Below are 27330 nucleotides of genomic sequence, written 5' to 3' on the forward strand. Positions count from 1 at the left end.
ACATATCTGGGATCACAGGTATGAATCATTGCACCTGACTTAGAGTTGAGATGGGGGTCTTGCAAACTGTTTTATCCCCTACTGGTCTTGAACCACAATATCTCACTTTTACCTTCCAGGTAGCTGGCATTACCACACTTGGCTCCCTGTACATTAAATGAACAAACATGTCTTGTTATGTTATCATATAGTCAGTGTATCACAGAATTTCAGAGCAGGAAAGGATTGTTTTTTTATTGTTAAGGTGATGTACAGAGGGGTAACAGTTACATACGTAGTGAGTACATTTCTTGTCAAACAAAAATATGGAATGCTTCACGAATTTTCATGTCATCCTTAGCAGGGGCCATGCTAATAGTCTCTATAATTCCAATATTAGTATATGTGCTGTCAAAGTGAGCACAGGAAAGGATCTTAGAGGTCATCTGGCTTAACTTCACTAATGAGGAAACTTATATAATACAGGTAATTAGAGAGAAATTGCTGCTAGATCTGAGGTGATATATGTGTGTTTTCTGCCAGGCACTCATGACTGTAATCCTAGCTAATCAGGAATTAGAGATGTGAAGATTGAGTTTAAAGCCCTTCAGGGCAGGAAAGTTGGTGACACTCTTATCTCCAATTAACCAGAGAAGCAAGAAATGGAACTAGTGGTAGAGCACTAGACTTGAATGATAAAGCACAGGGAGTTGAGTTCAAGCCCCTGGACTAGAACTCATGCACCAAATGTATTTTTCTATTCTAAGTACAGTGACTCATATTGTTAATCTTGGCTACTTGGGAGGATTTTGGCTCCTGGTCGAGCCAGGTAATAAGTTAGTGAGACTTTACCTCAATCAGCAATCTGGACACTGTGACACACACACAAACCAGCTATGTAGTCACTCAAAGGTAGGAGAATCATGGTCTGTGGCTGGCCCTAGGCAAAAATTAGAAACCTGATGAATTAAGAGAAGAAATGTGTGTGGGATGCAGTCATAAGATTCAATGCGCATTCTACAAAATTAAGAAAATTGAAGGAAGGGGTGTAATTAGGAATGATGGAGGAGAATGATTGAAGGGGCGACATTGATCAAGATTCATTTATGTCATATACTACTTTGTTGAATGGTAGCTCCTTTGTGCAACTATTTTTTCACAATAAATTCAGAATTCAATTTTATTTCACATTGATAGAAACTGTGAAAAACATTTAAATATTCCCACATCACAGCACATTTCACTGGAATATTTCTTGCCATGGAGACCTTACTGATTTGTGTAACTGAAATAACTATGTTCTTCATGGCAAATGACTTAGTAAATGATTGATTAAATTTTTCAAATCCAGACACAAACATATGGCTTCATTATTAACATCCTATGTAGTCCATTACTAAATTCCATGATCAACTAGCACCCATTTACAAAGATGCATTCTTAACATTGTTTTGGTCAGTTGGAATACAGAAGAAAAGTTAACACTGTTCAGAAATATCAAGCATACACCTTTGCTACATATTAAACTGCGTGATAACTACACAGTAGTATAAGGTTCCGATCTTTATTATCCATAATTTGTTCTTAAATAATTTTTACTGGTAATCCAGACATTTTGACTACTTAAAAATCAAATGATTACTATTTGTATTGTTCGAAAGATCTTTTTTTTGTGCTGGTACTAGGGACTGAACTGCGTGCTGTCCTTTAGCTTTTCGGCAAAGCTGGCATTCTACCACTTAATTACAACTCCACTTATGACTTTGAGGTGTTTTTTTGGGGGGGGGGTGGTTAGAGATAAGAATCTCAGGCTTTCTTGCTCAGGCTGGCATGAAACAGTGATCCTCAGCTCAGCCTCCTGAGAAGCTAGGATTACAGGTGTGAGCCATCAGTGCCCGGCTCAAAAGAAGTAATTTTTAAAACTCATTTGACTAAAGTGAACATTTCAAGTAAGACTATTGGCAGATAAAAATAATATAAAATGTCCTAATGAAACACTCATTTTGTACAGTAATTGGTTTAAAAAACAGAAAAAGTAAACTTAAACTCTATGCTACAGACACCTAGTCATTTTACTAATTCGATTTTAAGATCCATCTTAAATATCTCTGAATATACCAGAATATAATGTATCCCTTTTTTAACAAGAAAATAAAACCACAGAATTATTCTTATTACCTAAAGATTCTAGTAATTAGGTCTAAATTTGGACTAAGGTGTAATTATTTGAAATATGTAGTACAGGAAGTTTAATGTTTGACTTCTTTTATAATGTATATAGATTTTAAGTACCATGCATCTGCAATTCAGAATATAAAATTACAGCATATCTTGAGAGTAGGTGTCTATGGCAGAGAGGCAATATTTGGTCTACTATGAAAGTCAAGAAAGAATCTATTTTTTGAGAGTACAGAAGAATATTAAATAGAAATGATATCTGGGAAAAAGCATAGTCCCTCAAATAAAAGGGCCATTCATTCAAGATAGAAGTATTACTCTTTTCTGACATTTAAAAGTATTATCCCTAGTATTAGGAATAACATGATACCATCTAATTCTTATGTATGACAATCATTACAAATCCATGAATAAGATATAAAAATACAGACATTGCCTGATGACTAAGAAATTGTGGAACAACTCCCTAGACTAAGCCCCATAGCACTAACACATTATTTATACCTTAACTGCTTATTAATATCTGAACAAATTTTCTCTAAGAATACTAGTTATTTTTAATGATGTAATAAAAACTCTGATTGCAGTCTTTTATTTTGCTGAATTACTTTTGAGAAAAAGAATCTAATGACTTCACTTATTTTAATACTAGTATATTCTGGATTATCTTATACAAATACATGTATAGAAACTTAAAAGATCATAAATTTCCCATGGGGGGACATTATTGAGTCTGAATCATTGTGTGTATTTGCAAAACATTTACCACTGCAACCATTGTAAGTTTTAAGATCAGGCATGGGAGAAGGTTTATAATCAACTACAGTGATTCTGGTGTACTTCCATACAAGGCCTCTGAGTGACATCAATCAATTGGAGGTAGGAGTTTATCAGTGAATTGCTTGACATCCATCATTTCCTCTTGACATGAACTGTGCATCATACCTTCATATGTTTTGAAAGTCACATTGGCTGGATTGACCAATGTTTTCAGTTTTTCAACAATCAGAGAACCAAACATTAGGGGAACTAAAGGATCACAATCCCCATGGCACTGGAGAATAGAAATATCTCTATTAGCGCCACTTATAGGACCCTGTGGAAAGGAAGTCCGAAGTGGAAGCCAGCAACTCAGTGCAGTGACGCCTGCCAGTTTCTGCTGCATGGTGAGAGCAGTGTATAAAGATAAAGCTCCTCCCTGAGAAAATCCTCCTAAAATAATTGTTAGAAGGAATACCATTCTTTACCTCTTGCTCTATCAAAGCTTTTACATTTTCTGATGCCTGCTTAATTCCATATTCATCTTCCTGGGATTCTGGTGAAAGCCCAATAATATCAAACCACATTCATATTTAATGTAACAGGCATAATTGGCGCATGTGGGCAGATGTATTTGATATGTGAACTTCTGATACCTGCAAAGGCTTCTGCCCATCCATGCCCAGTATCTCCCAGTCCATGAAGGAAAATAACCGCGGCGGTGGCCTTGCGGGCGGCGGGCACAACGGCGGGCAGCGGGGCAGACATGTTATTGCCGCACATCCACCGGCTGAGCAGACGGCGCATCGCCTTTGTGCAACTATTAAAGAAAATCACTAAAGAATAAAATATGCGGAGGTTGTGTTAAAGTAGTAGAATACTTGCCTCAGCATGCATAAGGCCTTGAGTTCAAACTTCAGAACCACATCCCTACCTAGTACTATCTTGTGCATATTGCATATGTTTGTGTGGATATCAGTCTACCTTAGATCTTGGTAGGAAACATTCATTGTTCACCTAGGAATATACAGTTTATTTCAACTTGATGGGTTTCTCAGGATGACTCTAATGAATTTTGGACAGATATGGTCGATGTTACAATACTTAAATAGAATGAGAGTTTGAAGAATATGCACTTTCCTAGTTAGTTGCTTTTGATCTTTCTTACAGAATGTTAACTGCCCCAAAGCACAAGCAACCTCAAGGTCAGAGTGTCTCCTATATGAAAAGCTGCAAGGTGGGAGACAAAAATTTAGGCTCAAGAAATTGGCATCTGAGTTCAAATCCATGCTCTGCCATTATCAAGTCACTCCTTAATTAGCTGTAACCCTGGAGGAAAAAAATAATTATAATAAGTGAACAAAGTGGTTAAAGCTGGGAATGACCCAGAAAGGGTAAGTCAGACTTCTGTTTTCTCAAAATGATATTACTTTCACTACTTTTCTAGTGATGGAAGATGTGCTATGCTGTGCTATGGCCACTGCTACAGGAACAATTCATACTTTCCATTTATCTCATGTGGTAATTGGCAGAATGCCGTTGAACTTTCTTGGTGTGCTATTTATACCCTTGACAAGTAAAAGTTACAGCAGTGTGCATTTAATGCATCTTTTGAAGCTTTAGACATTTTTATATATGTCACCTGCACATTTTGTCTCTCATGAATGACAGAATGAAAGCCAGGGAATTCATGAGTTTATGAGAATCTAAGCACACAAATGGCTAACTTTAATCTTGGTGGAATTTGTGGAGGGAAGAGTGAAAAAGCAGTTAAAAATTAATTTTTATGGGTATATTGATACAATCTATGATATGCAATTCTTCAATTTACTTTTCCACCCTCAACTTCATTTAGAACTCTTAAATATGTAACTATGACATTGTGTTTAGTTAAATTGTACCAGAACCAAAAAGAGCACATATTTGATCCAGACTGACACTTGGCTAGATTTAGGAGATTAAAATAATAACTTGCAGATATAATCACTTCTTATTGTTTAGGTGGCACAATATCAAATGATCTTCCTACTACTGCTGCTCTGGCACTTTTATATAACAGAGCCAGAGAGCAAGCTTTAACAATGAAGTAGACAAGAAACACTAGCCAGTTTCCATACTGAGAGAAAACATAATGCTGCTGTTAGTATTGGAAAAAAGTTATGTGAATTGACCATGTATTTCATCATACAAAGTAAGTGACTTAAGATGGATCTATAGATATGTTCAATTGTTTCCACAAATTAACATATATTTATTGAGCATCTTTTATGACTGACTTAACAATGCTGAGTGGGTAAGGTGTGTGCAAGAATGTGTATGCATGTATGTATGAGGATTTTAGACAAAGACAAACTTTATTCATTCTACCATATCAGGAACGATAGAAACACCATTTCTGGTCCTTGCCACTAACTAAATAAGCTATTCATAGCAAATTACATTTAGCTATTTGTGGTCATGGTTATTCCATGAATTTTAGCCTTGTCTGCTACCATTGTGTTAATGTAAACTATATCTTTGTAATTTAAGCAACAATAGTGAGCTGTTTGTATCTTATTGAAAGTTATATTGAAGTTGAATAAGTTACTAAAAGAATTTTTTCTTTTCAATATCAACTTAAATGCTGTTTGAGAAAAAGTAAAGCCAAGCATCATTAGTGGCTCCATGCCTGTGATGCCAGCTACTCAGGAGGCTGAGATCTGAGGACTGGGGTCTTACGCCAGCTGGACAGGAAAGTCTGTGAGACTCTTATCTTCAATTAACTACCAAAAAAGCTAAAAATGCCATTAAGACTCAAAGTAGAGCACTGTTTTAAACATAAAAGCTAATGGATAATGCTTATGTCCTGACTTCAAACCCTGGAACTGGCAAAAAAATAAATAAATAAAAGCATTTAGAAATTTTATGTTTTGCTTTGTGCTAAGTTAATATTTAATGCAAATCTTCCCATTGCTCATTAGGTATAAAGATTGGGTTTAAATATAGTGATTAATTTAATTGCCAAGCTAGCCTATCTCCCTTAATTATGTATGATAAAAATTATAAATCTAGTAAAAGGAAAGACATTATGATATTCCTATGATCAATTAAGAAGTTTAAGTTCTTGAGTTGATGATTAGTGTGTGTGTGTGTGTGTGTGTGTGTGTGTGTGTGTATGTGTGTGTATACTAGTCCTTGGGATTGAACTCAGAACCTAGGTTCTTTCCCTGAACTTTTGTGCTCAAGGCTAGCATTCTACCACTTGAGTCATACCTCTACTTCTGGTATTTTGGTGGTTAGAGATAAGGGTATCTTGCTAAATCTGCCCCTGAACCCCAATCCTCAGCTCTCATTGTCCTAAATAGTTAGGATTACAGTGTGAGCCAGCAGTGCTCACCTGATAATTAGTTTTTGATTGTAAAGTTATGTTCTAGGGTTATAACCATTTGAACTGTACTTTGGCTATATGTTTCCTGATATTTGTATTTCATTTCTCCCATTATAGTAAAGAATTAATCCTAGATTTTGAAATGAAAAGTTGCTAAAATTAATTTGGAATATTATTGCTTTATTTTTATCTTGGATTGTTCCTCAGGAGGAAAATATATGCTAATAATAACATAGATGAATCATGATTTGGGGCTCTTTACAAATGAAAACTCCTTCTAAAACTGTAAAAAAAAATATATTACTTATTAACCTAATGGTGTAACAAAGAAAGCCAAAGCACGGGGCTGTAAAAGTATCTATTGAGTATGTCTATGTGTAGGTTTGGATATATAGATGGTGTCTATATTTAATGGCTGTATTCAACTCATATGAATTTATAATGAGATGCTCATGTATAATGCGGAAACAATTTAAATACTCCTATGCAAATATCTTTGTTATAAGTTTTCTCTATGTGTGTCATACACACACATATATAATTTTTATAGTGTCAGCAGCATGACTTTTATGATAACTTATTTGTAAGAAGTAAACTAGTCATATTTGAAACAACATGGGGGGCACCATTAAAGCTTGAATGGAACCATGGAATGCAGTGAATATTTAACTTCATTTTATCAGCAAGGATACTGGGACTCAGACAGGTCAAGGACTCTGCACATACTGGCCTAACATATTCTGCATAGAAGTGGGAGAAGACATAATTTATTTTACTTTTAATTCAATGTTCTCATGCACTCATTACATTTCCTAGTTGAGATTAGAACTTCTTTATAAAGTTAGTAATTTATTTGTAATATCCTCTCCTTACTTACATTTTCTCTGTGAGGAAAATAAAAGATGTTCTTGTTTTCTGAAAATGACTACAGGTCACTTCACCCCCTGTGACATTAAATCCTTGCTTTCACACATCATTCAACTAAGTGCATGCATGTTACTCATTTCCCATTTTGTTACTGGTACATTTAAAACATATTTTAATCATACTTTGAGAGAGTTTATTACATGCTAAATCTCATGCCCAGAAATTTTATGACATTATTGATCAAACAGGAACATTAGGTCAGGAGAGTTTCTAAAAAAAAAGATATAAAATAGAAAAATGTAGATTTATATTATCTGTTTAACTAGACCAGAAGTTTTCGCAGTGCTAGTTTGAGTATTCAAAATGAAACAGTTTTAATGGCATTTATTTTCAGCTATTCAAAAATTCTTTTTGATGCTTGCTTGTCTTTTTATTTATTTGGAAAACTTCAGATTCTGTCATATAAGGAAACCTTCAGTTCCCAGACAGCCTCGAAGGATTATTTTTTAGTGTGTGTATGTCTTTTCTTTTGGCAGTTGTTCTGCTTAGTTGGAAAGGTACATTTGGGTACAGACATCTGGGTACAATGTCACCAATAGAATTGTGCAACTTTTGTTTTTCTAACCTCTGGCTCTGGCTAGCTTCACATGGGCTTCTATCAGTTGAAATGGCATCTCCAACCTTAGCCAAGTGTAGGTTATTAGGTTATGAGTGCTAGAAACAATGAGTTGTCTCCACACTTCATCCAGCACGAATAAAAGCAAGATTGTAAAAATAATTATCATCTCTTGAAGTCAAGCCAACTGTGCAAGCTGAGCCCATCTTTCTTGGTTAATTTGTGTACACTTCTTATTTTAACAGGACAAACTTTCAGAGGGTACTCACATGGGACTGCAGAACCAGCTGTGCAACTTTTATTTTGAAGAAGAAAAAAAAAGTTGGGCCTCAGAACAGGCTGTTTTAAAGACAGGGAGGGACTTATCCTTTCCGAGTTTGTCCAGCATGTGGAAACAGTGCTCTCATGGCTGCAATAACTTAGAGAGCTCCTACCTGGGTGACACTTGGGGTAGGAAAGTTTCTGTTTGTTTTGCTCTGTTTGCGAGGGTCCTGTGCACTTCTCTTGCCTGTTTCAACGTGACTCTTGGTGTTTTTTGCACACCCTACTCTGTGTGGGGGAGTGCCCCGACGTGCCTGTCTTATGTGGCCTCTATGGGCACACTACTCAGCTGGCAGAGAACAGGGAAGTTTTCGCCCAGCACCCAAAAAGAGAAAGAGGAAACTACTTTTTTCCTTCTGGGCTTCTTGCAGCACAATAGAACAGGATAAGCTTTTCTATTCCCTCCTTGGAGTTTCTGGAGAGGTTTCCAGGAAGAAGTGAAAATTTCACCTTTAAATGGATGAGCATGTCACAATCAGGAAGAAGCATCTCCAGAGACCCATCTTTAGGTAAGTAATGCTATATTCCAAGTGTCTCCAGGGATGTCAGCAACAATAGTTTCTCTCCTTCATCCTGGATTTAGAAATTCTGGCACTAAACTATAGCAGAACAATTAGAGTGTGCTAGAAATGTAACTTGGTTCATACTGAAGGAGTCATTTTGTTTTCTATTTTTCCGGAACTCTGAAACACCAGTTCTTATCAACTCCTCAAAATACATTTTTGAAACATCTTAACTATTCACTTAATTGACATAGCACTGGAAAGAGTTGGAAAATGTTATGCAATGTTTTGCTGTTTCTGAGGGCCGTGGCAGAGCCATGTAAATAGAAAATTATATCCTTGGTTTTTTTCAACTGATTACCCTCAAGGGCAAAGTCTTAGTGATATAAATGATCCATCTTGCTGAAGTAATGTGTTCTGATAACTTGAACATGATAACTCTGCTCACATGTACACTGTGTTGCCAGCTCAAGAACATTAAAAGCAGTAGTTAAGGAAGCAATGGGATGAAAGGAACAATTGTAGGCTCTGGTGGGATCAATGGGAGCAAAAATATGAATTGAGTAGAATGTATTGAGCTAAGAATCTTCTGGGGAAAGGTCATTTTTTGTGTGTGTGTACAAGAGAATAGCAACTGTTTCCATTGATTCTTTACTTTTGAATTCTTTCACTATCTTTTCAGTACTTTAGGATTCAGAATTGGGAAGTAATCATTTTAAATTAGGAATATGAACACAAAAAATTTCTGCTTCTTAAAGCAGATTTGTTTGGTGAAAAAAGAAAATTATATGTCCATTTTATACTCACTCCAAAATGATATTCTAAATATATAGGATTTAGGTTACTGTTAGCAGTACTAAATGTTTCTCAGTGTCCCTATCACTAAACATTAGTCAAGGTACTGTTATTATTAATCTAGAGTAAAATAAAAAATAATGGAAATTTCTGGAAATCATCTCATTGCTACATAGAGTGAAAGTGGGCCTTTAAGAACATACTTACATGAAAGTTGACCACATTTATGTACTGATTTAGCATTGCTATAATATTAAGAGAAATGGTATAAATTTTCAATGCTCAAAATAATGTGAATATGATCAATTTCATATTTTTGAAAATAAATTGTTTGAATCTATAATGAATGAATTTAGTATCATCAAATGCCTTTCCTTAAGTATGTATTTGTAAACATTGTATAGCAGTACCAGTTCAAAAATCCAGATTAATTCCCCAAATTTATAGTTACTCATTGCATTTCCTTATTTCCTCAAAGGTTCTCTTTTTATTTATTTTTAATTTTTGCTGGTCCAGGAGCTTGAACTCACTTGCCATCCCTGAGAAATTTTTTTTTTTTTTTTTTTTTTTTTTTTTTTTTTTTGGCCAGTCCTGGGCCTTGGACTCAGGGCCTGAGCACTGTCCCTGGCTTCTTCCCGCTCAAGGCTAGCACTCTGCCTCTTGAGCCACAGCACCGCTTCTGGCCGTTTTCTGTATATATGGTGCTGGGGAATCGAACCTAGGGCCTCGTGTATCCGAGGCAGGCACTCTTGCCACTAGGCTATATCCCCAGCCCCTTCCCTGAGAAATTTTGCTCAAGGCTAGCACTCTACCACTTGAGCCATAGCTCTACATCTTGCTTTTTGGTGATTAATCAGGGATAAGAATCTCATGGTCTTTCCTGCCTAGGCTGGCTTTGAACATTGGTCCTGAGTCACATCTCAGCTTCATTAGTAGTTCATATTATAGACATGAACCACCAGAGCCCCATTTCTCCCAGTACTGTTAATCATTATCTTCTCCCAAGTATACGTGTAACTTTATAAAGGTATGGTAGTGCTATCATATATAGATGATGCCCATGAGGCACTATAGCAGATTGGGAAGGTTAGATTACATTGGATAAAGCCGGGTTCAACTTGACATCAACTTCGGTGTATTACCACACTGAGAAGTTTTTTGGGTCAAACCAAGTGATTTTCAGCCCAAATCTTCCTACTCTGATATATCATATGCTTAAGCACTATTTGTGGGTGAATTGTAACTTTACCACTTGTTCATTTAAAAAAATACAAACAAATGCTATGTGATATATACAATTCTTTGCCAGGTAATTAGAATGAATATATGCCAATGATCACTTCCTGATCTTGGTAATCTGAAAAGAAAACATAGATACCAAAGAAATCATACTTCACCTGGGGAATTGTTTCTAGCAAGTACAGGAATGGATCCCTAATTGAAAACAGGTTAAATTACATGTAGGAGTTACATTTATTAGTCAACTGGCATGTACACTATTGACATAGTTTTGGACCAGGGCATATTTGTAATAGAGAAAAGGAGGTCCCTTAAGGGATTCATATAATCAGATAGAATTCTACAGAGAATATCTTGGGATGATTTTGAGACAAATATGGTATCAACTTCCTGGTAGTTACTGGTATTTTTGGCCAACCTGGCCAAGGTTAAGCTTATCTTTGACATGTTTGCCCATATCACATGTCCCACTTCATTTATTTTTTTATTAATCTCTTCCTTCCATTTGGTTATTCCTGGAGTTTCATGCGTCTCACATGGAGTCATCATTTTCAGGCTGACATTTTTGGTCAGAGACCCACTCAGACCTCTTCTGCTTATTATGTTCTTGAGGTGTACCACACTTCATAAGGGTCTTGACCTCTGGTTACCAACCCACTCATTTGATGATAACCATATCTTGTTCATATCAGTTAATGAGACATGTTGTGAACTTGACAAAATATGTAGTAAAGGATGTAATGGTATTCTTGGAGGCAGGTATCAACAACAACTAATTCAGACACCTAAGTGACCCAAAGAGATCAAAGTATTTTTATTAATTCAGTTTTTTTTTTGTTTTTGTTTTTTGCCAGTCCTGGGCCTTGGACTCAGGGCCTGAGCACCATCCCTGGCTTCTTTTTGCTCAAGGCTAGCACTCTGCCACTTGAGCCACAGCACCACTTCTGGCCATTTTCTATATATGTGGTGCTGGGGAATTGAACCCAGGGCTTCATGTATACAAGGCAAGTGCTCTTGCCACTAGGCAATATTCCCAGCCCCTATTAATTCAGTTTTTGAGATTGAATTATGATCAGTTTCCATCAGTGTAATTCCCTTAAATTTAAGAAAGTAAAAACCATCCATCAATCATAAAATGTAAGCTGACAGTTTTGAAGTAGAGGATGCTTATTGAAACTAGAAATTCCATGGCTAGATAAAATACCAAGACTTAGAGGAATCTGACATTATTTAAATCCTGTTCTGAGAATGTCTGGGCCTCTTTCATCGAAGGTTCCCAAATCAACACACATAGTTAGGTCATCAAATCTATTTTTAAAAAGACTTCTTTATATATTTAAGACACACAGACACACACACACACACACACACACACACACACACACACACAGCATGTCTGTGAGGCAAGGAAGAAAGGCAAAATTCTTTTAGTAGCCAAGACAAGATTTTTAAATAATCTATCTCATGAATACTCGGGAGAAATTAAGGGTCAATGGGATTGTCAGTATTTGCAAATGATAACTCCTTGGAAGAATTTGTGGTTCTGTCTGCAAAAGCTTCTACAGCCCAGGTTTTTTTGTTTGTTTGTTTTTGAATTGTAGATAGTTTATTGGCAAATACATGGTTTCAGCGGTAGTATAAACTCACTTGAACAGGAGACAATAATCATGTCAGAAGAATAAATGTTTGCTAATCATCAGAAAATCTATCAATATTTGGTACAGTCCAGGTTTGTATAGAGAAATAATTATTCTCCTTTTAATTAAGAGAAATACTTCAGGGTTTATAATTTTCTAGGAAGGAAATTCACTTGTAGCAAACACATTGACGTGTTTACAGTAAACCACATTGATTTTTATTTTCACCATTTACAAATGAGAGTAGCACTAACCCCAGCCAGGCACAGGTGGCTCACCCATGTAATCGTATCTACTCCAGAGACTGGGACCTGAAGATTGTGGTTCAAAGCCAATTTGGGCAGGAAAATATATAAGACTCTTGGCTTGAGTTAACTAGGAAAAAAAAAAAAAGATGTGGTAGAACAACAGCTTTTATTGAAGAAGCACAGAAACAAGTATCCAGGCTCTGAGTTCAAGCTCCAGTATCAGATAAAGAAAAAAAAATTACACTGATTCTTGAAATCAAAGATATAAACCAACATTTAATATTAGTGTCCTTTTATAAATATGTGAATTGAAGATTAAAAAAATTCTTATTCTATATTACATGAGAATTTTATCCCTGATACTTAATAATCATTTGTCACTTATGTAAGTAGAATTACGGTTTATATTTTAAAATTACATGATGTGACAGATTTAAATACAGCACTTTCATATAGCATCAGTAATTGTATGTTAGTTCCACATTATTTCATAATCCTGATGGTTAGTATATTTTCTCTATTTCCATATCATAATAAAATGTAGATTATAATAGCAAGAAAAATCTGCTTCTAAATAAATTGCAACTATAAATATTTCTTATCTGAATATTTCATTACCATGAAATTTAAGCATGGGATTTTGGCTACTTCTTCCTATCCATATTAGTTTCAATTTTCCTGTTTGGTGCTGTTAGAGTTTAAAACCACATACCCTTGCACTTGATCCATATCCCATTTGAGCCACACCTCCATTCCTCATTTTATCAAGCTCTTTAAAATGTGCATCCTTTTCCATAGTTGCTTTATATTTTTTCTAGAAGTAGGCAGTGAAATGAATACATTGGAAAATAGATGAAATAATGTTTTATGGGTTAAACTCTTTTTAGTGTTCTCTGAATGTAACAATCTTTTGAACTTCTTTCAGGGTCCAAAATTACTTAAGTTATTTTTGTGGTGATTTTCCATTAAAAGTACCACTAAATAAAGGTATAAATAAAATCAAACTCTAGCTCTTCTCCAACCCTAGATTTAGGGCTGGTCTGTTCATCTGAGATCTGTGACAACAAGTGCAAGGCTGGTAGGCCCACAACCAATGAAAATCATCTCGGGATCTTCATAACACTGAGAACATGCTGTTTCTGCCCTTTATGAGTTTTCAAAAGTTTTATTTTTACAAGTGTCTGTTAGCAGTGGAATTCTGAGTGTGTTTTTGGCAGACATCCTCTCTTCACATGGAAATGCAGAAAGCAGGAGAGTGGATTAAGAAAGCCTAGAGAGGGCTGGGGATATAGCCTAGTGGCAAGAGTGCCTGCCTCGGATACACGAGGCCCTAGGTTCGATTCCCCAGCACCACATATACAGAAAACGGCCAGAAGCGGCGCTGTGGCTCAAGTGGCAGAGTGCTAGCCTTGAGCGGGAAGAAGCCAGGGACAGTGCTCAGGCCCTGAGTCCAAGGCCCAGGACTGGCCAAAAAAAAAAAAAAAAGCCTAGAGAAAGACACAAGTTGTGCTTATGGTCCTAATGGGTATGGTTAGTAGCCTATTGCTGTGCCTGAATGCTGATTTCATGATTTGGGATTTTTGCTTTACAGAGAATGACATGTTGTATATTTATTAAAGATAGTGTATGTTTAGAATCATAAACACTTTGGAGTGTAAACATTACTGTTTATCCCCGTGGTTCTGCTCAGTGTATAAAAACCAGTGTCAAAGCAAAGCCAGTTTGCTAACAGGCAGAGACTACATTGTGTTTCAGATTTGCTCAAATTAGTTAGGTAGAATCCCTGCCTTGCATTACCAATGTACAGTTGTTTCTTGAACAAGGGGCCCAGATGACAAATAAAACAGTGGCATTCACCAGACTCTATGTGGAAAATGAGCTGTATGACTTGTAAGTGGCAATGGGAGAGAAAAACTGGGAGAGAACAAGGGAAGGGAAAACACAATTCAAAAAGAATTGTACTCATTACCTGATTCATGTAATTGTAACCCTGTTGTATATCAACTGTATAATACAATAAATAAAAATTTTAAAAGACTACCATATGAACACATAAGATGATGCTAAGTGAAATGAACTCCAAGTTATGGAAATAAGTGATTTATCATGGTGGTTGTTATTTTCAACGTACCATGTGAAATTCTGACTTTTTCTTTTTTCTTTCTTCTCCATGGTTTTACCTCTGATATCACTGTAACTGATTTGGTACCCCAAGTACTGTATAGGAACTAGGGAAGGGAAGGGGAACATTAAAATGGAGAGATGGGGTAAACGGCAAACCAATTCAACAGCAATACTTATAAGACAAAATGCTGTAAGCCAATTGTACAACTTGAAGGGGATAGGAGGGAATTCGGAGTGGGGAAGGTGGGAGAAAAATGAGGGAGGAGGTAACCACTTTGATAAGAAATGTACTCACTGCCTTCTGTATGAAACTGTAAGCCCTCTGTACATCACTTTGATAATAAATCAATTAATAAAATACCAAAAAAATGCAGATTTTACTTAAAATCTACCTCTAAGAAAACTTGGACTACTTCGTTTAAAAAAGGAAATCTATACCAGACTCTGTTGTATCACAACTCTAATCCTAGGAACTCTGGAAGCTGAGATCTCTGATTTGCAATTCAAAGCTAGCTAGGGTTGGAAAGTCCTAGAAAAATTTGTCTTCAAATAACCACTAGGACAATGAAGATAGCTACTTGTGCTTCAAGTGGTAGAATGTTAGCCTTGAGCTAAAAAGTCAGGGACAGCACTCAGGCCCTGAGTTCAAGCCCCAGTTTAAAAATCCAAATCAAATACTGAAAAAAAATAAAGTGGGGGCTGGGAATACGGCCTAGTGGCAAGAGTGCTTGCCTCGAATACATGAGGCCCTGGGTTCGATTCCTCAGCACCACAGATACAGAAAATGGCCAGAAGTGGCACTGTGGCTCAAGTGGCAGAGTGCTAGCCTTGAGTAAAAAAGAAGCCAGGGACAGTGCTCAGGCCCTGAGTTCACAGCCTAGGACTGGCCAAAAAAAATAAAAATAAAAAAATAACAAAGTGGAAAAATAAACAATATGCAAATATTAGAAAAAATAAAAGTAACTGGTTTAAAGAGTCTTTCTTATAGTCCTTTGGAACAATTAAACAATCAGCAAAAAGAATATGTCACTCAGGGCTGGGAATATGGCCTAGTGGCAAGAGTGCTTGCCTTGTATACATGAGGCCCTGGGTTCGATTCCTTAGCACCACATATACAGAACATGGCCAGAAGTGGCACTGTGGCTCAAGTGGCAGAGTGCTAGCCTTGAGCAAAAAAGAAGCCAGGGACAGTGCTCAGGCCCTGAGTTGACGGCCCAGGACTGGCAAAATAAATAAATAAATAAATAAATAAATAAATAAATAAATAAATATGTCACTCAACTTCAAAAATGTTAAAAATGTGATACATTATTATACTTTTTTGTTTCATAAATATTTAAATATGTGTTTTTTAAAAATTAACTTTCTATTAATGTGTATCTATCACCAGAAATGTATTTTTAGATAGAAATAAAGTGTAGTAGAAAGGCATTAGAGTTAAATAAGCAAAAGATTAAGAGTTTATGAAATCATGCAATGTATGAGCTTTCCCTTCTTTTTATACAGTTTAAATTTCGAGGGAAAAAAGTTTTATGACTCAGATCTGAAATATAATGTAATTCTACATATTCTTACACATTTCTGGCTATAAAAGTGCTTGAAAATTTATTTATAGCAAGAAAAAAGAAGGAAAAAATAATGAAGAAAAGAAAATATGAATTTATCTGCAATGATATTTTTTTAAGTTTCAAAAAATGTGAATGATTGTTTATGAAAGTGATAGTAACCCAAATGACACAATACTATTTGCTATTTCCCCTTGCTTCTAAGGTGAAAAATACTTTTGTAAATAAAGTAAGTTACTTCATTATATAACTTATTTTACTTAAATAGTATAAATGTATATAACTTTACATAAACATACAAAAATAATAAATAAAATTTGATGAATCAATGAACAAATTAATTTATTTCAGTTAATTGAGTAAGATCAGTTAGATTTAAAATAAATTGAAAATGTCAAAGTAAACTTGCAGACACATTTTAATGTGAGGCAGGTAATACTGATCACAAAATCAACATCAGATAGATACTAATATACCTGTTTTCCTGATCAGAATGGAAATAGCTCTCATTTTTTAACTGACTCTTACCAACTGATCAACTACCATTTGTTATGTATTTCAATGTCAGGTGGGAAGTAATTTACTTGTTAAATGATCCAATCAACATAAATCTAAATTTTCTCTATGGAACTTCTGGCCATCATTATCACCATCAGCTTTAGGGATTACTAATGATGCTAACTACTTGTCATCAAAAAGTTAGTATATTTGTAGGCAAATTATATATAGACAATCTCAGAATCACTCCATGAGAAGTTGAAAACCTACTTTTAATAATTTTGGGTATGAAGCTAGGATTAAAGAACAGATTAATCCTTGAGAAACTGTATCTCACTCAGAGCCTCAGAGCCACACACATCTTCCTTTCTGAGCTAGACAGCTTGGTGATCCTTGTGTTTATCTTGGGCATTGGTATGATTTAGAAATGACTTTTCAAAGAGTTGGAATGTTTGAAATGAGGAAAATCAAGATCATACAAGCAAAATGTTCCATCGAATGGTTTTTTTTCTTATAACATCTGACCATTTTTAAAATATTTGTGATAGCTTGTTATTCATTGTGTTAAGAGAAAAGCAAGGGGAAAAAATGTCATGCTGATGGAAATGTGCTTAAAAGATGACCTATGGGTTTGTCAAGATAGAATTACTTTAGAGAAGTCTGAAGTACTTATAAAGTCAATCTCTTCATTTCTGTGCCTGGACATAGCAAAGCTCTGACAGTTTGTTCCCATGGGAAAGCTTTAGTTTATTTATGTATTTGATTACAGCCACTTGGCCATAAGCTCTAATTGGGGAAAATCCAATGTTTCCTGACTTGAGTGAAGCTTTTTTTTTTTTTAATTGAAACAGGGTCTCAAAATCTTGATCTTCCCTATCTTTGTTTCCAGAGTAGCTAGAATTATAGATGTAAGTCATCATAGCAAGTTTTCCTGTACCTCTTTTGCTGTATGCATACCTTTACTATAATTACTTGAATAAGGGAGTCAGTTCTCCTTAAAAGTAACCAAGATACCTGAGGTTAGAATCACTGTTGAATTCATCATGTATTTCTCATAACTTTTAAGAGAATGCATTTCAAAAGAATTTACTCAAATCTTCAAATTTAAGTACTTCAAGGATTCAGCTCAGTATTATTAATATATGAAGCAGGATTTTTAGTGATCAGAAAAGCCATTTGCTTCCTAATCTTTAAAAACACTTCAAAATTAAACAAAACCTATAGACAGACCTCTAGCTAGTGATCTTTGACATGAGTGAATGATGTAATAAATAATTTATTTTTAAGTCTGCATTGTACTCATCTTTTTCTTTTCAGGGTAAGTCACAGCCAGGAAAATTTTGCTGAATATTCTGGTGCTTCTCAACAGAGCATTATAAGAGAGAATAGCATTTGGCTCCTGTTTCTAGTATTAGAGTGAGAAAAGCAATATTGTATAAAGAATTCTTGCAATGAGTACTAGGATATAATTTTGAAGCATGAAGGGAACAGAAAATATATGTGCTAAGTGAATAAATATATTTGTGTTACTGTTGACGTGAGCAATTGCAGTATGAAGGAATTCAGTACCTGTAACCCATCTAACCTTTGAGCAAATATAACATCAGCAAAAAGGCCTTCTTAATATCTGTCTTCCTACCAATAAAACTATTTTTTTCTCATAGTGGATTTAGAACTAAAGGCTCCATAATCACAGAATCCCTCTTTAGACACTGAAGATAACAGTTATTTATAAATATTCCTGAAACTACTGGCATAACATTACATGAATTTATGGGTGGACTGTTTCTGATTATCTATGCAAAGCTTGGTTGTTTCAGTGGGTCTTTATCATGCACTTCTGGCCAGAAATGTGTTTTCTAAGGGCTGGGCAGTGTAGAGGGACATTTTTTTTTCTATGACTTGGTTTTACTCTATTGTATGTGTCATACTACCTAGCAGGATAACCTGGGCTGGTTCCCACAATGATTATAGGAAGGAGATGTGGAAATTATTTCCTCAAGGCTTTGATTGAATCTTATTCAGTCAAGTTGTTACTGTCCTATTGGGAAAATACGAAAATCACCAGTGTTGGCCAAGCCCAGAGTCTAAATACAGATACAGGGAAATGTAAACAATTGGATCAATTATTATCAGTATCTGACTCTGAAAAATTTATGCTTTGTATCTAATTTCTTTTTTATATTTATTTATAGTTCATTCAGTCATTGAAGAGACAATATGTATTCTGAATCTGTCATATTATAAAGTTGCCGGATTGACTAGGGAAATATTTTAACCAGAGCAGAGAGTTCCAGATGACTGTCGTGTGGCAAATGGGTCACATGACTCCACCTTACTCTTGAGTTACAGCATGCCTGAGATTCTTGTATTTTAATAAGTTAAAAAGTCTCACCCAATTGCCAAAACTATGAGCTACTACACAGATAATGACTACCCATATTTCTCTAGTTTTTCTCATAATTGATTTTTCATTAAGTATCATGTCTTGAAGACATTGGTTATTTTAATAGATGTTAAGTGATTATGTAATTTTGGGCAGTTCAGTTCCAGTTCTACTAATATTCTTTTTTCTTGATTTTTCTTCTCTGTAAGTAGTTGTCAAAGGAGTTGCCAATCAACAAAGCAGTTTATTAATACAGTGCTTCTTGATCAATGCCTGACATAAGGAGCAAGCTTGGGAAGCAGTAATATGCATTTGAATTATAATTGAGTTAACTCCACACTGTGTATTTTTTGGGGATTCAGGTTTACTCTCTTTTAAACATGAGTTATTTTTATAGGATATATTTGTGGGGCTTTCTGTTATTGAACTTTCTCAAACACTACTTCAATGAGTAAACGTATTTATAAAAGCAATACAAATTACATAATCTCTCTTTTGGATCCCATTCACCAAACCAATCCATTGCTATAGACATTAGCATTACAACTTACAAAACAAAGTAAACATCTGTAGCCCTCACTTCAGTCACTGATACATTAGGTCTGAGAATAGAAAGATATGATATATTCCTGCAACTTTTCCAAGTTTATGCTAATTTAGAGCTAAATTCAGGACTTGTTTTCCTTAATTAGATGATAAATACATAATAGGAATGGAAGAGCAGACAAATCTGAAAACTCTTTTAATAAGATCAGTTTCACTATTGGAAATAGAAGTATATACTCCTAATAAAAACATTCCTGTTAGGTTTAGGACCTATGACTATGAAGAGTGCTTAATTTTTATCTTAAAAAGTCTAGGCTAGGAATATAGCCCAGTGGCTAGAGTGCTTGCCTCCTATACATGAAGCCCTAGGTTCGATTCCCCAGCACCACATATATAGAAAACAGCCAGAAGTGGCGCCGTGGCTCAAGTTGCAGAGTGCTAACCTTGAGCAAAAAGAAACCAGGGACAGTGCTCAGGCCCTGAGTCCACACCCCAGGACTGGCAACAAAAAAGAGTCTAAAACAAGCTGTGCACGGGTGGCTCATGCCTTTAATCCTAGCTAGTCAGGAGGCTGAAATCTCAGGATTGTGGTTTGAAATCAGCCCCAGAAGGAAAGTTCATGAGATTCATATCTCCAATTAACCACTAGAAAACTGGAAAGAGTGCTATGGCTCAACGTGGTAGAGCACTATAGCCTTGAGTGAAAGAGCTCAAGGTCAGGGTCCAGGCTTTGAGTCCAAGCCCCACAACTGACAAAAAAAAAAAAGTGTCTCAAACATATTTTTAGGGTATAAGTCTAGAAAGAATAGAAACAAACACCTCTGAACTAAAACAGTGCTTCTCACAAAACTATCCAAATTTAAAGGGGTTTATTTTTTGAAATCTTAGTAACCAGGTGATATTGCAGACCTACTAAATCAAAATTTCCTGGGAAGAGTAATGGATCGATTGGTGTGTGTGTGTGTGTGTGTGTGTGTGTGTGTGTGTGTGTGTGTGTGTGTGTGTGTTTTGTGTGTTTTCCAGTCCTGGGACTTCTTTTTTGCTCAAGGCTAGCACTCTGCCACTTGAGCCAAGGTGCCACTTCTGGCAATTTTCTATATATGTGGTGCTGAGGAATTGAACCCAGGCAAGCACTCTTGCCACTAGGCCATATCCCCAACCCTGGATCAGTGTTTTCTTAACCACTTAGTTTTCTAGTGTACCTCCTCCTTCAGGACAGGTTAAAGGAACTCTTGTGGTAGATTATTGAAAGGTATATAAGACATTGACAGGCAGATTGAAGAGGAGGGGGACTCCAGAAGAGGGTGAACATGAGGAAGAGCCTGGAATTGTGAAAGTGCATGAAGTATCCAGGAAGGCTTTACTATTAGAGAGAATTCCTGACTGGCTGATCAGATTGGAGCATGTGTGAAAAGGAAAGATGTAGATCTGAGACTCTGGTTTGGGTGACAGAGTCAAGGTTGAGGAACCACATGTATTTCTGTAAACATGAGTTGCCATCCATGTGGTCTGATATTAAAAATGACAAATCCAATTAAGATCTGAATTCAGAATTTCTAAAATGTCATTTTGTCATGAGACATGAGTCACCTGAGATATTCTGAACAAAAGCATCAAAAAAGCATTGTCAATACTTGTCACATTTATTATAATAGGGGTTTTACAAAGTATGCTAAAAGTTTTTTAGTATGACAAGTTTATTTGTTTATTATTACTCAAAACATATCTCACTTATACATAATGTTTAGAACTGGGGAAAGGAGAGAGAATACCAAAATTGAGAGACAAAGAACAAAAAGACAAACCATTCATAAAGCAATACTTACAAAACCATTTGGTGTAAACCAACTGCACAACTCTTAGGGGAAGAGAAGGGGAGGGGGGAAAATGAGGGGGGAGGTAACAAGTAGAGCAAGAAATGTACTCACTGCCTCTCATATGAATCTGTAACCCCTCTGTATCACACTTTGACAATAAAGAAAAAAAATCCCCAGAAAGTATTTTAAAGAAACATTAAATATTTTCTATTCAGTTTCCCCCAAATATGCCTCTTTTACTTGTCTGAAATTAACATCCCTTCAATTAGTCCATTTTATTCCTTTAATTATTTCCTTTCTTATTTATAGTATCTGGAAGATAGTCTTACTCAAGAAATTTTTCCCACAGTTAACATTTCTTGTTTTCTCTCTGAGAAGCCAGGCGAAGTTGCCTAGTTAGGAGAATAGTTAATGTTTTATTACATAACTGTGATTAGTGTGAGTTTAAAAAAAAAGAAGAAGAAATATTTTGAAAAGATTGAGAAACAATGAACTATGTGACATTATTGAAACAGCTGAGGATAAATTAAGAAATAACAGATGGAAGTTCGATGTGGATTCTCACACCCAAGTGGCACTGCATGCACACACATTTGGCAGCATTTTCTGTGGACCTGGAGCCTTTTCTGTACTTTACCTTCAAAATATTTTGTAAAGCATTACCCTTAAATCCATACTTAGGGAAAAAGAGACAATTCCCAATGAATACTGTTCTGAATAATGATTGGTTACAGTTGTGTAGAATCCATATAAAAAGTTTTAAGTTTTTAATATTGGCACATGTATTCTACTGCTTGTTTGCTTGTTGTTCTTTGTGAAGTAGAAGGAAAGCAATACAATATGCATCTCCTTTTCATAAATGAAAAAACTGAAAGTCAAAGGGTCACAGGAAGCTTAGTATCATTTCAAACCAATGATATGAAGAACAAATAGATTATATTTTGCATGACAGATTTCATCAATGTAACAGGCCATTATGCATTAATGGAGGATTAATGCATATGCTACACCAGCTTCTTTATTAGCCAAGAAAATGGGTTGAATTCCCCCAAAATATTTTTTTTGAGTGATGCAGAATTATTTAACGCTTAAGGCTTCCTGGCGAACTTTCTCTTCCAGAAGTAAGGAGAAAATAAAACCCCTGAGTCAAAGTCAGTCAGCCTTGTCACGTGGATTACTGCAGCATCTATGCTCACATAGACCTGCCATGCCACATATGGTGTGCTTGGTAGGAATCTGAGGACATAAATACTCAGAAGAAATAAAGAAAAGGGAAAAGAAAGACAAAGTTGAGGCAGTGGCTTTGAAAGTGTTTCTAAACAGAAGAGATTCATTGCTATTGTAAGTAACATAAACAACATTTTCCCACATAGCAGAAAGACCCTTCTGATACTGCAAGAAAGGGTTTCTATGTTGTGCAAGACTATAACTAGATTTAATTATGATTTCATCATTGGAAATTATTAAAATATAATATGACATTAGGAATTTCTTTCCATGAATTTCCAAATATTCAGTGCTGAAAGTTCCCTTCTTAGAATTTGTTGTATTTGCTTAGCATGTACACGACTCTGGTAGACACACACACACACACACACACCTGTAGGAGGTAAACCTAGTGGCACATGGCCTTTAATGCTACCATTTAGGAGGCTAAGGCAAAAAGATTATGAAGCAGTCCTCTGCTCCATAGGTACATAGAGAGGGGTGGAGGAAGGCAAAGAGGGAGGGGGGATGAAAAGGAGGAAGGCAGGTGGGCAGGGAGACAATGTACTTGAGGCCATTCTTGGGTGCTATAAGTTTTCATGTTTGTTGTTCAAATATTTTTAATGTTTTCTGAAATGTTATACTAAGAATTTATTTTCTAAAAGAAAGAAAATTCTGTGATGACAAAAATTATAATGCTTCTAGAAGGCCATTTTTCTCTGTTTTAAGAATCAAATACTTGGGGGCTAGGGATAAGGCCTAATGGCAAGAGTGCTTGCCTCATATACATGAAGCCCTGGGTTCAATTCCCCAGCACCACAGATACAGAAAATGGCCAGCAGTGGCATTGTGGCTCAAGTGGCAGAGTACTAGCCTTGAGCAAAAAGAAGCCAGGGACAGTGCTCAGGCCCTGAGTTCAAGGCCCAGGACTGGCCAAAAAAAAGAATCAAATACTTGGAAATCATTGCCAAAAGCATTTTATTTGGTACAGTACAGAGAAGTATGCAATTTTTATCAAATGCATTCCATTTCTAGGATGAACTAAGTTCAATGGCTTGCTGTAATAATAATAATAAACCCCAAATTGGTACTAATTAAAATAGATGCGGAAACTACTTTTTGTCCACATTCTTGGAGCTAAATTGCTATTCAAAATGACCTGTAAACTAGACATTATATAACAATTATTGTTGAGTCTCCTGTGTCAGCTTTCAGACTAATTGATGTGAAAGTTGAGCTGCTATAGTTAAATGATGTGTGTATAATTTGGATAATTTTTTCCACTGTGTCTTTCTTCCTTCCTACCAGGACATTTTTTTTTCTGTTTCCTTATTTCCTCTATTGGCAATTTAGCATTCTTGCACTATTTCATGGAATTTGTGTCAACCATGAGCTGATGATGGCTGTTAGTTTCTATTAAAATTCTTCATTCTTCTCTTGAGTGTCTTGGTGTTTCTTTCCATTTCTTGCTGTTATTTTTCCTTTCCTCTTTGCCAGATATCAAAATGCTTATTTCTTTTTTTTTCATATAAAGTGATGTTTATTGAAGTGCTCTCCAAGAAATGGAAACGAGGTTTTTTTTTTTGTTGTTGTTATTTTTCTTTTTGTTTTGTTGTTTTCTTCTTTGCCCCCCTTTTAAAAAAATTCTGTACCTTTTGTCTGGTAAGTTTATGCTTTGGGGAGGGGAAGGGGAAGCACAGAAAAGGTGGGACAAAGAGTGAACAACTTCAGTAGTGATTCTCACTAGACACTATGTTGAAAATGAACCATACAACTTGTAGAGGATGTGGGAAAGCTGGGAGAAAATGAGGGAAAACTTGACACTGTTCAAAAAGAAATGTACTCAATACGGGATATATGTAACTTTATATAAGTATATAACTATATATATGTAACTTTATGTAACTATATATCACTTTAAAATATCAATGAAAAGATAAAAGTAAAAAGGAGTCAATCATAAAAGCAACTTAACCTTGTATAGTTCTTTTTCTCCATTTATATTCTCTGAGCCAGCTTCTCTTTTTTGTAGAGGAAAAAGAATCTTACAGAACTAACTACAGTGTAAATCCTGTTATACAAACCTTATCTGTACATAAGATTACAAACTGGGATCTGAAGGAGTTTTGTTTAATTCTCAAAATGCCTGTTATTTTTTATTCAAGATCAACTTACACCCAGAAAATGAATGATTATGGCACATATTAGTAGGCTGTTTTTTAAAAAATTGTCTCTTTAACATAAGCATTTATTTTATTTATTTGAAGTTATTTTCTTTCTTTTTTTTAAAGTTTCTGTTTTTTATTAATTAAATTTTGTTGACAAGGTGTTGTGTAAAAGGGGTACAGTTACATAATAGGACAGTGAGTACATTTCTTGTGATATCTTACACCCTCATTTTTCTTTCCCTTGCCTAGATCAGGTAGGCATATATATAATATCCAGTGTACCAAAATCATATACAGTAGCCATGTGGCATACGCCAAAGGAAATTCACCTAGAACTTTAAATATAAGTAGTAGGCTGTTTGAAGGAGTTCTGCCTCCTATATTTATCAAACACAGGGGCAATTAAGAATAATGAGTCTAAATCTGAGCCAAGTGGTCACAGGAGTCCCAGGTATATTCTTACTGGCATTTGCCTTTATAGAATGGGAGTACTTCTTAAAGAAGAATGCTTAGACAATGTTATTTAGAAATGTTCCTTCTAAAATAATTTTCTCTTAGTGTTTTTTTTTGCTCCATCAAAGTACAATGCAATTACTTTTTCACTCATTAGTCATTAAAATCTTCAATCTGAGGTTTCTATTTCTCTTTATTAACTTCTCCAAAGCAGTACTCTAATTTCAGCTACCCTTTTTTTTTGTTATGTGATCCCCAAGTCAGTACAGAAGAATCAACAAGAAATTTTACATAATGCTTAGTTTATTGGCCATTTGGTATAGCTATTTAGCCCCTAGAGTGTGGACAGAAAGTGTTTTCCATTTTGTGAATTAGTGCCAATTTGGGTATGAATTCGAGTACATTATCATTATTGAAAAAAGCACCATAAACTCATGGGTCTGTCCCAGAAATGGAATGCATTTAAATAAGTAATGTTTTCACTATCCTATACTACATCAAATGCTTTTAGTAAAGATTTCTAAATAATTCCAAAACATAGGAGCAAATATTCTTCAAATTTTATCCTTTTAAATATTAGGGACATCTGTGTTCTATGAGAGTTAGTAGATTCTCTCTCTGTGTGTCTCTGTCTCTCTCCGTCTCTCACAAGCAAACACAAACACATATTTTTATCTAAGGACAACAGTAGAACTTTCTAGAATCTTGTGTGGATGATAAATGTAATAATATCTGACACAAAGATACAATATTCAGGATCTCCTTAATTGACAGTGAATTTACAATGTATATCATACAAAATTAAGAAAAGAGAGGGGAAAGGGTGAGAGGGGAAAGAGTGAGAATGTTGAAAGGGGTGACATGGATCAAGACGCATTATATTTATAAACTACTTGGTTAAATGGTAACTTCTTTGTACAAATTCTTCAATATAATAAACAAAGTGTGAAAAAAGAAAGGGATTTTCTTTATGGTACATTTTGTTAAGCATATCAAAGATATGCTAATTTATTTTCCAGTAAGTTAGTTTGAGAAATGATGCTTATAGGAACAGCTTACGCTAAATGCTTTGAGCAACTTTATTGGAACCTATTAAAGAAAGTATAAAACATTTCCTTGTGTGTCTAATCACCTTGTCATTTAGACTCAGTTTTGATCTCTCATCACTTCTTCCTTTGCGAACACAGTAATTATTAAGTCTTTTCAATTATGTCCTTGGGACATTTCCAATTTCTCTACTCTTTCTTCATGCTTCTTTAGGTCAAAACCTTTTACCTTTTCATCTAAAGCTTATGATAGTTTGCAAAATGAGCTTCTAATTCTCCAGCTCTCTCTACTGCTTCTGGGTTCTCTAGTCTGTAAGCTTTGTCATAGTTATGTCACTCCTGTCTTTTCTAATTTGCAGTGAGCTCATTTCTATCAAAGGAAATACTGACCCTTCTGTTACTACCTCCTTTTACCTACTGCCCATCTACTTCACCTTTTCCTTCCATTCATGTCAAAACTCCTGTGTTACAGTCGTTATGGATGACTCATTATGTCTAGGACCTGCTTGTGCTTCTCTTTGCTCTGCTCTGCTCGCCTGTTTCAAAGTCTCTTCCCCCATCTCCTGCATGCTTCAGCTACCAGTTCAGATATCATCTTCTTCAGAAAGCCTTCCCTGACTTCCAGCTAGAAAAAGCTTTTCATATTTTTGGACTTCAACAGCAATAGTAATGTTACCAAAAATTCAGTGTAGCTTATCTACCTCAGTTTTTAAATCTGGTGTGAAAATCCAGGCAAGATACAAATATAGTAAAAAGTGGTAAGAAAGTTGGTTAGTAATGTGGCAGAGAAAGGAAATTACATGGTATGATGCCACTGGAGACAGTACCCAGAATTATTTCGAGTTTACTTCTGGGAATAAACTTGACCAATAGGTTTAAGTAGAGGAAAAATTAGGGGAAGGGGGCAGACATAGTTTAACAGTCTTGGTTGTGGGTGTGGCATGGCTGGTTATTCTGTATTCTGGAAACATTGTCACTGTCATCAGTTTCCCATGAAAATATTTCTCTAGCT

General features: G+C 35.5%; 1 protein-coding gene, 1 non-coding gene and 1 pseudogene across 3 annotated transcripts in view; 1 reads left to right on the plus strand and 2 right to left on the minus strand.

Moving 5' to 3' along the window:
* The window catches only part of Pde1a (phosphodiesterase 1A), a 286140-nt gene that overhangs the window by 74757 nt on the left and 184053 nt on the right, over positions 1–27330 (plus strand). Inside the window, exon 1 of one of the 2 annotated variants that reach the window (XM_048345138.1) lies at positions 7763–8596. The exons of the other annotated variant lie outside the window; for it this stretch is intronic. Within the exon in view, the coding sequence (XP_048201095.1) occupies positions 8544–8596 (53 nt within the window). The 5' untranslated portion in view covers positions 7763–8543. Of the gene's footprint in view, positions 1–7762; positions 8597–27330 lie in introns of those variants that run through there. 2 annotated transcript variants of the gene reach the window in all.
* LOC125351009 lies at positions 300–403 on the minus strand. Its single transcript, XR_007210903.1, has one exon. It is a non-coding gene; the product is annotated as a U6 spliceosomal RNA (small nuclear RNA).
* LOC125350495 lies at positions 3008–3715 on the minus strand (annotated as a pseudogene).

The sequence above is a fragment of the Perognathus longimembris genome, chromosome 4, assembly GCF_023159225.1.
Source record: "Perognathus longimembris pacificus isolate PPM17 chromosome 4, ASM2315922v1, whole genome shotgun sequence".
In the NCBI taxonomy this organism is placed as follows: Eukaryota; Metazoa; Chordata; class Mammalia; order Rodentia; family Heteromyidae; genus Perognathus; species Perognathus longimembris.